The following is a 15335-nucleotide window of genomic DNA, read 5'->3' on the forward strand; positions in this document are numbered from 1 at the left end:
GGGACCCCCGAGGGAGCCCCAAAACTTCAACACCCAAGAGAGACCCCAACCCAAAAAAAAAGGGGGGTTTTGCACCCCCGGAGCCCCGACCCCAGATCTCAGGGACCCTCCCAGGACCCCCCAGCCCCTCCAGGACCCCCTAGATCCTTCCAGAACCCTCCCAGATCCACCAGGACACCCCAGGACCCCCCAGACCCCTTCCAGGACCCCTCAGAACCCCCCCAGACCCTTCCAGAACACTCGAGGACCCCCCAGAACCCCCCCAGATCTCAGAGACCCCTCCAGGACCCCTCCAGACCCCTTCAAGACCCTCCCAGACCCCATCAAGGCCCCCCAGAACCCCCCCCAGACCCTTCTAGGACACTCCAGGACCCCCCGAACCTCCCCAGATCCTTCCAGGACCTTCCAGAACCCCCTGAGATCCTTCCAGGACCCCCCCCAGGACCCCCCAGATCCTTCCAGAACACTCGAGGACCCCCCAGGACCCCCCAGACCCCCTCCAGAACCCCCCCAGACCCCTCCAAGACCCCCCAGAACCTCCCCAGATCCTTCCAGGACCCCCTAGGTCCCCCCCAGATACCCCCAGATCCTTCCAGGACCCTTCCAGACCCTCCAGGACCCCCCAGAACCCCCCCAGAGCCTTCCAGGACCTTCCAGATCCTTCCAAGACCCCTCAGACACCCCCAGAACTTCCCCAGATCCTTCCAGGACCTTCCAGAACCCCCCCCAGGACCCCCCATACCCTTCCAGGACCCCCCCAGAACCTCCCCAGACCCCTTCAGGACCCCCCAGACCCTTCCAGCCCCCTCCCCCAGATACCCCCAGACCCTTCCAGGACCCTCCAGGACCCCCCGAACCTCCCCAGATCCTTCCAGGACCTTCCAGAATCCCCTGAGATCCTTCCAGGACCCCCCCAGGACCCCCCAGACCCTTCCAGGACCCTCCAGAACTTCCCCAGGACCCTCCAGGACCCCCCAGATCCTTTCAGGACGCCCCAGACCCCTCCAGAACTTCCCCAGATCCTTCCAGGACCTTCCAGGACACTCCAGAATCCCCCAAGACCCCTCCAGGACCTCCCCAGGACCCCCCAGATTCTTCCAGGACGCCCCCAGACCCCTTCAAGACTCCCCAGAACCCCCCCAGATCCTTCCAGAACACTCCAGGACACCCCAGGACCCCTTCAACAGCCCCCCAGGACCCCCCCAGACCCTTCCAGAATCCCCCAAGACCCCTCCAGGACCCCCCCGAACCCCATAGATCCTTCCAGGACCCACCCAGAACCCCCCCCAGATCTCAAGGACCCTCACCCAGGGTCCCCTCAGTCCCTCCAGGACCCCCCCAGACCCCTCCAAGACCCCCCAGAATTCCCCCAGATCCTTCCAGAACACTCCAGGACCCCCTAGAACCCCCCCAGATCTCAGGGACCCCCCCCAGGGTCCCCTCAGTCCCTCCAGGAACCCTCAGAACGCCCCGAGACCCTTCCAGGACCCCCTAGACCCCTCCCCCAGATATCCCCAGATCCTTACAGGACCCTTCCAGACCCTCCAGGACCCCCCAGAACCCCCCCAGAGCCTTCCAGGACCCTCCAGATTCTTCCAGGACCCCCCCAGACCCCCCCCAGATCTCAGGGACCCTCACCCAGGGTCCCCTCAGCCCCTCCAGGACCCCTCAGAACCCCCCCAGAACCCCCCCAGACCCTTCCAGGACCCCCCAGACCCCTCCAGCCCCCTCCCCCAGATACCCCCAGAACCTCCCCAGACCCTTCCAGGACCCCCCAGACCCCCCCAGACCCCCCCAGGACCCCCCAGACCCCCCCCCAGATATCCCTAGATCCTTCCAGGACCCCCCTAGACCCCCCCAGACCCCTCCAGGACCCCCCAGACCCCTCCAGGACCCCCCAGACCCCTCCCCCAGATACCCCCAGGACCCCCCAGACCCCCCCACCTGCAGCTTGACCGCGATGACCACCGAGCCCAGGTCTTTGGCCACCTCCCGGACCAGCACGAGGCGCCGCAGGGTGAGGCTGAACAGCCTGGGGGGGGGAGGGGGGGCTTAACCCAGAGACCCCCACCCCAAAAAAATAAAGGGTCTCAAGTTCCAAGAGTTGGGACCCCCCAGGACCCCCAAAAATCCTCAGTCCAAGGAGCTGGGGCCCCCCCAGGAGCCCCCAAGACCCCCAAAAATCCCCAGTCCAAAGAGCTGGGACCCCCCCAGGACCCTCCCCAGGACCCCCAGGAGCCCCCAGACCCCCAAAAATCCTCAGTCTAAAGAGCTGGGACCCCCCAGGACCCCCAAAAATCCCAATTCCAAGGAGCTGGGACCTCCCAGGACCCCCCTAGGAACCCCCAGACCCCCAAAAATTCTCAGCTCCAATAACTGGGACCCCCCAGGAACCCCCCAGGACCCCCCAGGAGCCCCCAGACCCCCAAAAATCCCCAGCCCCAAGAGCTGGGACCCCTCAGGACCCCCAAAAGTCCCCAGTCCAAAGAGCTGGGACCCCCCAGGACCCTCCCCAGAACCCCCAGGAGCCCCCAGACCCCCAAAAATCCTCAGTTCAAAGAACTGGGACCCCCCCAGACCCCCAAAAATCCCCAGTCCCAATAACTGGGGACCCCCCAGGACCCCCCCAGAACCCCCAAAAATCCCAGCTCAAGGAGTTGGGACCCCCCAGGACCCCCAAAAATCCCAATTCCAAGGAGCTGGGACCTCCCAAGACCCCCCTAGGAACCCCCAAGAGCCCCCAGACCCCCAAAAATCCTCAGCCCCAATAACTGCGGACCCCCCAGGACCCCCCCAGGACCCCCCAGGAGACCCCAGACCCCCAAAAATCGCCAGCCCCAATAACTGGGGACCCCCCAGGACCCCCCCAGACCCCCAAAAAAGCGCATCCCAAGGGTTTGACAGCCCCAGGATACCAATGGTGACCCCCCCAAGACACCCCCAACCCCTCGGGCGAAGCCGCAGCCCCCTCCCCACAATGGATCGGGGCATTGGGGGGGTCCCGGGAGGGGTCTCCCCACGCCCCCCACCCCTCACCTGGGCACGCAGCTGGGCGAGCTGCGATCCACCTCCCATGTGGCGAACAGGTTCATGTGCACCGGCCCGGGCGGGGGTCCCGGGGGGGCTCCGGGCCCGGGGGGGGGCGCGGGGGGTCCCGGGGGGGGTCCCGGGGGGGCTCCGGGCCCGGGGGGGGCGCGGGGGGCGCCGCGCTCCGCCATCGCCGCCGGACACGCCCCCCTCGCACCTGATTGGCTGGCGAGGCGCAGCGCGGGTTCTGATTGGGTAACGCCGCGTCGGGGCCCCGCCCACGCGCGGCGCTGATTGGTCAACGCCCACCCCGCTGCGGAACGGAGGCCACGCCCCTAAGTGAGGGCGAGGCCACGCCCAGCGCTGCGGAGGCCACGCCCATCGCGGGGGGCTGGGAGCTGATTGGGTGAGAGGGGAGGAGGCCACGCCCCCTCGGGGGCATTGCGGGGTCACCGGGGGGTCACGGGGACACGGACAATGGGGGGGTGACATCCTGGGTGTCCCCTGTGCCGTCTGTCCCAGCCAGGGCCACGCCAGGGAGTGTCCCCACCCCTGAACCGCCCCCTTGTCACTGTCACTGGGGACAGGGGGACAGCAGTGCCACCTCCCAGGGACACAGGGACAGCAGTGCCACCTCCCAGGGACACAGGGGACACGGTGGCCTTAGTGACACAGGGACCTTGGGGACATGGGGACCTCAGTGCCACCTCCCAGAGACACAGGGACAGCAGTGCCACCTCTCAGGGACACAGGGACCTTGGGGACATGGGGACCTCAGTGCCACCTCCCAGAGACACAGGGACCTTGGGGACATGGGGACCTTGGGGACATGGGGACCTTGGGGACATGGGGACCTCAGTGCCACCTCCCAGTGACACAGGGACCTTGGGGACATGGGGACCTCAGTGCCACCTCCCAGTGACACAGGGACCTTGGGGACATGGGGACCTCAGTGCCACCTCCCAGTGACACAGGGACCTTGGGGACATGGGGACCTCAGTGCCACCTCCCAGTGACACAGGGACCTTGGGGACATGGGGACCTCAGTGCCACCTCCCAGTGACACAGGGGGGCTTGGGGACATGGGGACCTCAGTGACACAGTGACCTCAGTGCCACCTCCCAGCGACACAGGGACCTTGGGGACCTTGGGGACACGGGGAGCTCAGTGCCACCTCGCAGTGGCAGAGGGGACACGGTGACCTTAATGACACAGGGGCCTTGGGGACATTGGGACCTTAGGGACACGGTGACACAGGGACACTGGGGACACGGTGACCTCAGTGCCACCTCCCAGTGACACAGGGACCTTGGGGACCTTGGGGACATGGGGACCTCCGTGCCACCTCCCAGTGACACAGGGACCTTGGGGACCTCAGTGACACAGTGACCTCAGTGCCACATCCCAGTGGCACAGGGACCCTGGGGACACAGGGACCTCGGGGACACGGTGGCCTTGGTAGCACAGGGACCCTGGGGACCTGGTGGCCGCGGTGACACAGGGACCTTGGGGACACGGTGGCCTTGGTGGCACAGGGACCCTGGGGACACGGTGGCCGCGGTGACACCAGGCAGAGCCGCAGGGTGCGGTGGGGACGCCACCTTTTATTTACAAAACAGCGGGGACAGGCTGGGGACAAAGATGGGGACAAAGATGGGGACAAGGACAGGGACAGGGACAGTGCCACCACACCATCCCAGCGCCACCGCACTGTCCCCAACACCCCGGGTGACATCCTCCGATCCTGGGGTGGCACCAGCGCCCTGTGGGTGACAGGGAGGTGACAGGGGGGTGACAGGGAGGTGACACCGAGGTGACAGCGAGGGGACAGCGAGGGGACAGCGGTGACATCTAAAACTTGAACTCCTTGTACTTCTTGCCCCCCCCGCGGGCGTCCTGGGGCTGCGCCTTCCGCTTCTTCTGCTGTGGGGACAGAGGGGACAGTGAGGGACAGGAGGGGACAGTGAGGGACAGGGGACAGTGAGGGACAGAGGGGACAGGGAGGGACAGAGAGGGGACAGAGGGGACAGTGAGGGACAGAGGGGACAGAGGGGACAGGGAGGGACAGAGGGGACAGGGAGGGACAGGAGGGGACAGGGAGGGGACAGTGAGGGACAGTGAGGGGACAGTGAGGGACAGAGGGGACAGTGAGGGGACAGTGAGGGACAGAGAGGGGACAGAGAGGGGACAGTGAGGGACAGTGAGGGGACAGTGAGGGACAGAGGGGACAGTGAGGGACAGGGAGGGGACAGTGAGGGACAGGGAGGGACAGAGAGGGACAGGGAGGGGACAAGAGGGGACAGTGAGGGACAGAGGGGACAGTGAGGGACAGGAGGGGACAGTGAGGGACAGAGGGGACAGGGAGGGGACAGTGAGGGACAGAGGGGACAGTGAGGGACAGGGAGGGACAGGGAGGGGACAGGGAGGGGACAGGGAGGGGACACCAGGGTCACAGGGACAGGAGGGGACAGGGAGGGGACAGGGAGGGGACAGAGAGGGGATAATGAGGGGACAGGGAGGGGACAGGGAGGGGACAGGGAGGGACAGGAGGGGACAGGGAGGGGACAATGAGGGACAGGAGGGGGACAGGAGGGGTCACAAGGATAGGAGGGGACAGAGGGGACAGAGAGGGACAGGGAGGGGACAGGGAGGGTCTCAGCGACAGGAGGGGACAGGGAGGGATCACCAGGATCACAGGGACAAGAAGGGACAGGGAGGGGACAGGAGGGGACATCAGGGCCACAGGGAGGGGACAAGGAGGGTCACAGGGACAGGAGGGGACAGGGAAGAGCCAGAGGAGCTCAGGGATGGGACAAGAGCGGACACCAGGGCCACAGGGAGGGGACAGGAAGGAGTCACAAGGACAGGAGGGTACAGGAGTGGCAGCCAGGTGCCAGTGTCACCTTCTGCTTGGCGGCGTGCTCGGCCACCATGTCGCTGAAATCCTCCTTCTCCACCTGGGCCTGCTGCTCGCGCACGTGCTCCTCGTACTTCTGCGTCATGGCCGTGGGGTCCAGCTCCAGCTCCTCGGGGGCCAGCGCCACCTCCACGCCCTGGGCTTCTGTCACTGGGCCTTTGCGGCCCATCACCTGGGGGGACATCATGGGGACAGTGACAGTGTGACCACAGGGACAGTGACAGCGCCATCATGGGGACAGTGACAGCGCCACCTCCACCCCCTGGGCCTCTGTCACAGGGCCTTTGCGACCCATCACCTACGGGGACATTGGGGACAGCATGGGGACAGGGTCAGTGTCACCCCAGGGACATGGGGACATCATGGAGCGAGCGCCACCTCCACCCCCTGGGCCTCAGTAACGGGGCCTTTGCGGCCCATCACCTGAGGGGACATTGGGGACAGGGTCAGTGTCACCCCAGGGACATCACAGGGACAGTGACAGTGTCATCATGAGGACAGTGACAGTGCCACCTCCACCCCCTGGGCTTCTGTCACCGGGCCTTTGCGACCCATCACCTGTGGGGACATAATGGGGACATCATGGGGACAGTGACAGCACCATCATGGGGACAGTGACAGCGCCACCTCCACGCCCTGGGCTTCTGTCACCGGGCCCTTGCGACCCATCACCTGTGGGGACACCGTGGGGACATCATGGGGACAGGGTCAGTGTGACCATGGGGACAGTGACAGCGCCACCTCCACGCCCTGGGCCTTGGTGACAGGGCCTTTGCGACCCATCACCTGGGGGGACACCGTGGGGACATGGGGGACATCATGGGGACAGGGTCAGTGTCATCACAGGGACAGTGACAGCGCCACCTCCACGCCCTGCACCTCGGTGACAGGGCCCTTGCAACCCATCACCTGGGGGGACAGTGACAGTGTCATCATGGGGACATCGTGGGGACAGTGACAGCGCCACCCCCTGGGCTTCTGTCACCGCGCCCTTGCGACCCATCACTTGTGGGGACAGTGACAGTGCCATCATGGGGACAGTGACAGCGCCACCTCCACCCCCTGCGCCTCTGTCACCGGGCCCTTGCAGCCCATGACTTACAGGGACATTGGGGACAGTGACAGTGTGACCATGGGGACATCATGGGGACAGTGACAGTGTGACCATGGGGACAGTGACAGCGCCACCTCCACGCCCTGCGCCTCGGTGACAGGGCCCTTGTGACCCATGACCTACAGGGACATTGGGGACAGTGACAGTGTCATCACAGGGACAGTGACAGCGCCACCTCCACGCCCTGGGCTTCTGTCACCGGGCCCTTGCGACCCATCACCTGGGGGGACATCATGGGGACATCACAGGGACAGTGACAGTGTGACCATGGGGACATCATGGGGACAGTGACAGTGTGACCATGGGACAGTGACAGCGCCACCTCCAGCCCCTGGGCCTCGGTAACGGGGCCCTTGCGACCCATCACCTGAGGGGACATTGGGGACATTGGGGACAGGGTCAGTGTCACCCCAGGGACATCACAGGGACAGTGACAGCGCCACCTCCACCCCCTGGGCTTCTGTCACCAGGCCTTTACATCCCATCACTTGTGGGGACATTGGGGACACTGTGGGGACACCGTGACGCTGCTCCCCAGCACCCCTGGGTGCTGCAGGACACAGGCACAGGTGACAGTGACAGGTGACAGTGACAGGGCCACCTCCCCCTGTGTCTCAGCCACCAACTCCGATGTCCCAAATGCTGGGGGGGGGCAGGGGGGTTTTGGGTGTTTTTGGGTGGTTTTTGGGTGTTTTTTTGGTGATTTTTGGGTGATTTTTGGGTGATTTTTGGGTGGTTTTTTGGGTGTTTTTTGGGTGGTTTTTGGGTGATTTTGGGGTGATTTTTGGGGTGATTTTTGGGTGATTTTTGGGTGTTTTTTTGGTGATTTTGGGGTGATTTTGGGGTGATTTTGGGTATTTTTGGGTGTTTTTTGGATGATTTTTGGGTGATTTTTGGGTGGTTTTGGTCCCTCACCGCTGACATGTCGTAGATGTGAGTGGGATATTTGGGGGGTCCCAGTTCAGATTTTGGGATGTTTTTTGTGTGTTTTTTGTGTGTTTTTTTGTGTGGTTTTTGGGTGATTTTTTGGATGGTTTTTGGGTGTTTTTTGGGTGTTTTTGGGTCCCTCACTGCTGACATGTCATAGATCTGAGTGGGAGGATATTTGGGGGTTTTTTGGTGTTTTTGGGGTGATTTTTGGGGTTTTTTGGGTGTTTTTTGGATGGTTTTTGGGTGATTTTGGGTCCCTCACTGCTGACATGTCGTAGATGTGTGTGGGATATTTGTGGATGGTTTTTTTGGGTGTATTTTGGGTGATTTTTGGATCCCTCACTGCTGACATGTCGTAGATGTGTGTGGGGGATATTTGGGGGGTCCCAGCTCAGAGTTTGGGATGTTTTTGGGGTGATTTTTGGGTGTTTTTGGGTATTTTTTGGTATATTTTGGGGTGGTTTTTTGGGTGTTTTTTTGGTGTTTTTGGGTGTATTTTGGGTGTATTTTGGGTGATTTTTGGCTCCCTCACCGCTGACATGTCACAGATGTGTGTGTGGGATATTTGTGGGTGTATTTTGGGTGTATTTTGGGTGTTTTTGGGTGATTTTTGGCTCTCTCACCGCTGACATGTCGTAGATGTGTGTGGGGGATATTTGTGGATGTTTTTTGGGTGTATTTTGGGGTTTTTTGGGTGATTTTTTGGCTCCCTCACCGCAGACATGTAGATGTGTGTGGGTGGGATTTGTGGGTGTATTTTAGGTGTATTTTGGGTGTTTTTTGGGTGTTTTTTGGGTGATTTCGGGGTCCCTCACCGCAGACATGTCGTAGATGTGAGTGGGTGGGATTTGTGGATGTTTTTTGGGTGTATTTGGGTGTATTTTGGGTGATTTTGGGCAGTTTTTTGGCTCCCTCACCGCAGACATGTCGTAGATGTGTGTGTGGGATATTTGTGGGTGATTTTTGGGTGTTTTTTGGATGATTTTTGGCTCCCTCACCGCAGACATGTCATAGATGTGTGTGTGGGATATTTGTGGGTGTATTTTGGGTGTATTTTGGGTGTATTTTGGATGTATTTTGGGTGTATTTTGGGTGTTTTTGGGCAGTTTTTTTGGTCTCTCACCGCTGACATGTCGTAGATATGTGTAGATCCCATCATCGCCGTCCCCACCGTCGCCGTTCGTTTCTCGGGCACCACGGTGAACAGCTGGGGGGTCTCACTCCTGATTGGGGAGGGGGCACAGGGGGGTCCTGAGCACCCCAAAAATCCCCCCCAGCACCCCAAAAACCATCACAGCAGCCACCCCTGTCCTTACCAGCCCCTCCAAAACCTCCCTGAGACACCAAAATCTGCCCAAAATCCCCCAAAACCTCCCAAAAATCCCCCAAAACTTCCTCAAGCCCCGCCTCTGATCCCCCCAAAATCCACTTTGAGCCCCCCCAAAAACCCCTTTGAGTCCCCAAACTTCCCCTAAAACCCCTTGGAGACTCCTGAAATCTGCCTGAGACCCCCAAAAATCCCCCCAAAATCACCCTGAGCCCCCCAAAATCCCCCTCAAACCCCTTTGAGTCCCCCAAACTTCCCCTAAAACCCCTTTGAGCCCCCCCAAACCCCTTAAAATCCCCCTGAGCCCCCCAAAAATCCTCCCAAAACTCCCCTGAGCCCCCCAAATCTGCCTGAAACTCCCCAAAATCCCCCCAAACTTCCCCTAAAACCCCTTTGAGTCCCTCCCAAACCCCCCTGAGCCCCCCCAAATCCACCTGAGACCCCCAAAATCCCCCTAAAACCCCTCTGAGCCTTCCTTGAGCCCCCTCAAAATCCCCCTGAGACCCCCAAAATCCATCTGAGACCCCCAAAAATCCCCCCAAAACTCCCCTGAGACACCCCCAAAGTCCCCTGAGCCCCACAAAATCCCCCTGAGCCCCCCAAACCCCCCTGACCCGTCCATGGCCTCCTCGATTTTCTTCTTGCGCAGCTCGATCAGCTCCGGGGTCTCCATCCCGGCCGGCACCGAGGAGAAACCCCCGGGGGTGATCAGACCACTGGGGGGGCACAAATTGGGGTCAGGGGGTGATCAGACCACTGGGGGGGAAATTGGGGAGATTTGGGGGGTCAGGGGGGGATCAGACCAGTGGGGGGGCAGAATTTGGGGGGTCAGGGGGGGATCAGACCACTGGGGGGGCCCAAATTTGGGGAGATTTGGGGGGTCAGGGGGTGATCAGACCACTGGGGGGACAGAAATTGGGGAGTCAGGGGGGGATTTGGGGGGCCAGGGGGGCAGAATTTGGGGGATCAGGGGGGGAAATTGGGGGGTCAGGGGGGAAATTTGGGGTCAGGGGGGCAGAATTTAGGGGGTCAGGGGGGATTTGGGGGGGTCAGGGGGGAAATGTGGGGGGGTCTGGGGGGGAAATTTGGGTTAAGGGGGGAAATTTGGGGTCAGAGGGGCAGAATTTGGGGGGTCAGGGGGGATTTGGGGGGTCAGGGGGGAATCAGACCACTGGGGGAGGGGAAATTGGGGAGATTTGGGGGTTCAGGGGGTGATCAGACCACTGGGGGAGGGGAAATTAGGGGTCAGGGGGAACCCAGGGGGGGTTTGAGGGAAGAATTTGGGGGGTCAGGGGGGAGATTGGAGGGGTCAGGGGGGGAAATTTGGGGTCAGGGGGAACCCAGGGGGGGTTGGAGGGAAGAATTTGGGGGGTCAGGGGAGGATTTGGGTTGGTCAGGAGGGGAAATTGGGGTTATGGGGGAATTTGGGGGGGTCAGGGGGGGAAATTAGGGGGGGTCAGGGGCACCCAGGGAGGATTTAGGGGGGAGATTTGAGGGGTCAGGGGGAGAATTTTGGGGTCAAGGGGAACCCAGGGGTGATTTGAGGGGTGGATTTGGGGTCCCTGTGCTGTTTTTTTGGGGTTTTTTGGGGGTCTCTGTGCTGTTTTTGATGTCCCTGTGCTGTTTTTTGGGGTCCCTGTGATATTTTTTGGGGTCCCACCTGTCAGCAGGGGTGATGAACCCACTCCCATGAGATTTTCTGGGATTTTTTTTGGGTCCCTGTGCTGTTTTCTTGGGATTTTTTTGGTCTCTCTGATGGTTTTTGGGATTTTTTGGGATCCCACCTGTCAGCAGGGGTGATGAACCCGTTCTCATTGGGTTTCTTGGGGTCCCTGTGATATTTTTTGGGGATTTTTTGGGGTCCCTGTGATGATTTTTGGGATTTTTTGGGGTCTCTCTGATGTTTTTGGGGTCCCACCTGTCAGCAGGGGTGATGAACCCTGTCCCATGGGGATATTTGGGATTTTTTTGGGGTTTTTTTGGGGTTTTTAGGGTCCCACCTGTCAGCAGGGGTGATGAATCCAGTCTGATTGGGTTTTTTGTGATTTTTTGGGGTCCCTGTGATATTTTTTGGGATATTTTGGGATTTTTTGGGGTCCCACCTGCCAGCAGGAGTGATGAACCCACTCCCATGAGATTTTCTGGGATTTTTTTTGGGCCCCTGTGCTGTTTTCTTGGGATTTTTTGGGTCTCTCTGATGGTTTTTGGGATTTTTTGGGATCCCACCTGTCAGCAGGGGTGATGAACCTGCTCCCATGGGGTTTTTTTGGGATTTTTTTGGGATTTTTGGGCTCCCTGTGATATTTTTTTTGGATATTTTGGGTTTTTTTTGGGGTCCCACCTGTCAGCAGGGGTGATGAACCCTGTCCCATGGGGATTTTTGGGATTTTTTTTGGGATTTTTTGGGGTCCCACCTGTCAGCAGGGGTGATGAACCCAGTCTCATCAGGTTTTTCTTCATCACTCTCCTCCTCCTCCTCCTCCTCTGAGGATTCCTCGTCCGAGGGCTCCAGCTCCCCCCAGGGGGTTCTGTCGATCTCCTCCTCCTCCTCCTTGGTCTGGGGGGGACAGGGGGCATTTGGGGATTTTAGGAGATTTTTTTGTGATTTTTTTTTTGTGGTTTTTGGGGATTTTAGGAGATTTTTGGGGATTTTAGGAGATTTTTTGTGATTTTTTTTGTGATTTTTGGAGGTTTTTTTGGGATTTTTTGTGATTTTTTTTTGTGATTTTTTGTGGTTTTTTTGTGATTTTTTTGTGATTTTTTGGGAATTTTTTTGTGATTTTTTGTGATTTTTTTTTGTGATTTTTTGTGGTTTTTTTGTGATTTTTTTGTGATTTTTTGGGAATTTTTTTGTGATTTTTTGTGATTTTTTTGTGATTTTTGGAGGTTTTTTTGGGATTTTTGGGGATTTTTTTGTGATTTTTTTGTGATTTTTTTTGTGGTTTTTTTGTGATTTTTTGGTGATTTTTGGGGATTTTTTGGTGATTTTTTTGTGATTTTTTTTGTGATTTTTGGATGTTTTTGTGATTTTTTTGTGATTTTTTGTGATTTTTTGTGATTTTTTGGGAATTTTTTTGTGATTTTTTTGTGATTTTTTGGGGATTTTTTGGGGATTTTTGGGGAATTTTCGGTGCTGGGGAAGGGGGATTTGAGGTGGGGGGTCCCAGGGTTTTTGGGGAGGGGTCCCAGCACCTGGAACTCGGCGGCGTTGGTGCCGAACACGTCTCCGTAGAGCGGCTTCCCCGTCTCGTCCACGGGCGGCTTCCCCCAGCCCCCGGCGTGGTACCCGAAGGAGCAGCCCTGGGGGGGGGAGAGACCCCAAAATCATCCTGAGACCCCTCCCCAAATCATCCTGAGACCCCAAAATAAACCTGAGACCCCCCCCAAATTACCCTGAGACCCCAAAAAACATCCTGAGACCCCCCAAAAAACATCCTGTGATCCCCAGATTCAGCCCCAGCCCCCGGCGTGGTACCCGAAGGAGCAGCCCTGGGAGGGGGGGAGACCCCAAAATAAACCTGAGACCCCTCCCCAAATCATCCTGAGACCCCAAAATAAACCTGAGACCCCTCCCCAAATTACCCTGAGACCCCAAATCATCCTGAGACCCCCAAAAGATCCTGAGATCCCCCAGATTCAGCCCCAGCCCCCGGCGTGGTACCCGAAGGAGCAGCCCTGGGGGGGGGAGAGACCCCAAAATTATCCTGAGACCCCCCCCCCAAATATCCTAACCCCCAAAAAACATCCTGAGACCCCCCTCAAATCATCCTGTGATCCCCAGATTCAGCCCCAGCCCCCAGCGTGGTACCCGAAGGAGCAGCCCTGGGGGGGGGAGAGACCAAAATAAACCTGAGACCCCCCCCCAAATCATCCTAACCCCCCAAAAAACATCCTGAGACCCTCCTCAAATCATCCTGAGACCCCAAAATAAACCTGAGACCCCCCCCAAATCATCCTAACCCCCCAAAAAACATCCTGAGACCCCCCCCAAATCATCCTGAACCCCCCAGCCCCCGGCGTGGTACCCGAAGGAGCAGCCCTGGGGAGGGGGGGAGACCCCAAAATTAACCTGAGACCCCCCCCCAAATCATCCTGAGACCCCAAAATATCCTGAGACCCCCCCCCAAATCATCCTGAGACCTCCCCCAAATCATCCTGAGACCCCCAGATTCAGCCCCAGCCCCCAGCATGGTACCCGAAGGAGCAGCCCTGGGGGGGGGAGAGACCCCAAAATATCCTGAGACCCTCCCCAAATCATCCTGAGACCCCCAAAACCCTGCCCCAAATCCCAAAAGTCCCACCACAAACCCACTCAAATCCTCCCCCAAAAGACCCCAAGCCCACCCCCAAATCCCTCAAATCTTCCCCCCTAAACCCCTAAAATCCCACCCCAAACCCCCCCAAATCCCCCACCCCAAAATCCCCCCACCCAGGACCCCAAATCCCATCTCCAAAATCCCCAAAACCCCTCAAATTTCCCCCACCAGGATCCCAAACACCCCCCAAATCCCCCCCCAAGACCCCAATTCCCCCCCAAATCCCCCTCAAGACCCCAAATCCCACTCCAGGATCCCCAAACCCCCCCAAGTCCCCTCAAATCCCCCACCCCAAGACCCAAATCCCCCCCCAAAATCCCCACCCAAGACCCCAAACCCCCTCAAATTCCCCCCCAAATTCCCCCCAGGACCCCCAAACCCCCCTAAATCTCCTCCCCAAATCCCCCTCCCCAAGACCCCAAATATCCCTAAATCCCCTCCCCAAATCCCCCTCAAGACCCCAAATCCCTGCAAATCCCACCTCAGGACCCCCAAATCCACCCCAAATTTCCCACCCCAAGAGCCCAAACCCCCCAAAATCTCCCCCCAAGACCTCAACCCCCCCCCCAAACACCCAAATCCCTCCCCTCAAATCCCCAAATCCCAAAAATCCCACCCCAAACCCCCCCAAATCCCCTCCCCAAGACCCCAAACCCCCTCAAATCCCCCCTCAAATCCTCCCCCCAAGACCCCAAAGCCCCGCAATTCCCCCCAAAATCCCCCTCAAACCCCAGATCCCCCTCCTCAAATCCCACCCCAAGACCCTAAACCCCCCAAAGCCCCCCCAAATCCTACCCCAGGACCCCCAAAACCCCCAAACCCCCTCCCCAAGCCCCCCCAAGACCTCAAACCTCCCCAAATCCCACCCCAGGACCCCCAAACCCACCCCCAAATGCCCCTCTAAGACCCCAAAGCCCCCCACAAGACCCCAAATCCCACCCCTAAATCCCCTCAAATCCCCCTCCCCAAGACTCCAAACCCCCCCAAATCTGCCCCCCAAGACCCCAAATCCCCTCCAGGACCCCCCAAACCCCCTCCCCCAGCCCCCCCAGCCCCCCCAGCCCCCCTCACCTCGGGGATGGGGGAGTTGAGCCCCGGGATTTTGAGGTTGGGGTACGAGGGGGGGGGTCCGTAGCGCTGCATGGCGATCAGCCACGGGGGGGGCACCTTGTGCGCGTTCGGGGGGGGGGGACAGGGGGGGTCAGCACCCAGGGGTGCCCCCCCAGCACCCACAAACCCCCCCTGAACCCCAAATCCCACCCTGAACCCCAAATCCCACCCTGAACCCCGAAATTCTCACCCTAAAAACAGCAGAGATTGGGGCGGTCCAAAATGGGGGGGGAAAAACCCCCCCGGGTGGGAATGGAACGGTCCGGGATGGGGCTGGGATTTTGGGGGGAATTTGGGATTTTTGGGGGGGGAGAATTTGGATTTTGGGGTGGATTTGGGATTTTGGGGAGGGATTTGGGATTTTGGGGGAGAGAATTTGGGATTTGGGGAGAGAATTTGGGGTGGATTTGGAATTTGGGGTCAGAATTTTGGGTGGGTTTGGGGTTTGGGGGTGAATTTGGGGGGAATTTGGGGGGAATTTGGGGGTGGAATTTGGGGTGGATTTGGGATTTTGGGGGTGAATTTGATGTGGGTTTGGGATTTGGGGTCAGAATTTGGGGAGGGTTTTGGGATTTTGGGGGAATTTGGGATTTT

The 15335-nt window shown here is 59.2% G+C and overlaps 1 protein-coding gene across 1 annotated transcript in view; it reads right to left on the reverse strand.

The window, feature by feature from the left end:
- Positions 1–4606: 4606 nt before the first annotated feature.
- SF3B2 (splicing factor 3b subunit 2) overlaps positions 4607–15335 on the reverse strand; it is a 32551-nt gene continuing 21822 nt past the window's right edge. Inside the window, exons 18-24 of the mRNA XM_033083471.2 lie at positions 14703–14810; positions 12508–12615; positions 11730–11872; positions 9930–10031; positions 9112–9211; positions 5931–6116; positions 4607–4950 (exon numbers count right to left, since the gene is read on the reverse strand). Of these exons, the coding sequence (XP_032939362.1) occupies positions 4879–4950; positions 5931–6116; positions 9112–9211; positions 9930–10031; positions 11730–11872; positions 12508–12615; positions 14703–14810 (819 nt within the window). The 3' untranslated portion in view covers positions 4607–4878. The remainder of the gene's footprint in view (positions 4951–5930; positions 6117–9111; positions 9212–9929; positions 10032–11729; positions 11873–12507; positions 12616–14702; positions 14811–15335) is intronic.

The sequence above is a fragment of the Catharus ustulatus genome, chromosome 32, assembly GCF_009819885.2.
Source record: "Catharus ustulatus isolate bCatUst1 chromosome 32, bCatUst1.pri.v2, whole genome shotgun sequence".
Classification (NCBI taxonomy): domain Eukaryota; kingdom Metazoa; phylum Chordata; class Aves; order Passeriformes; family Turdidae; genus Catharus; species Catharus ustulatus.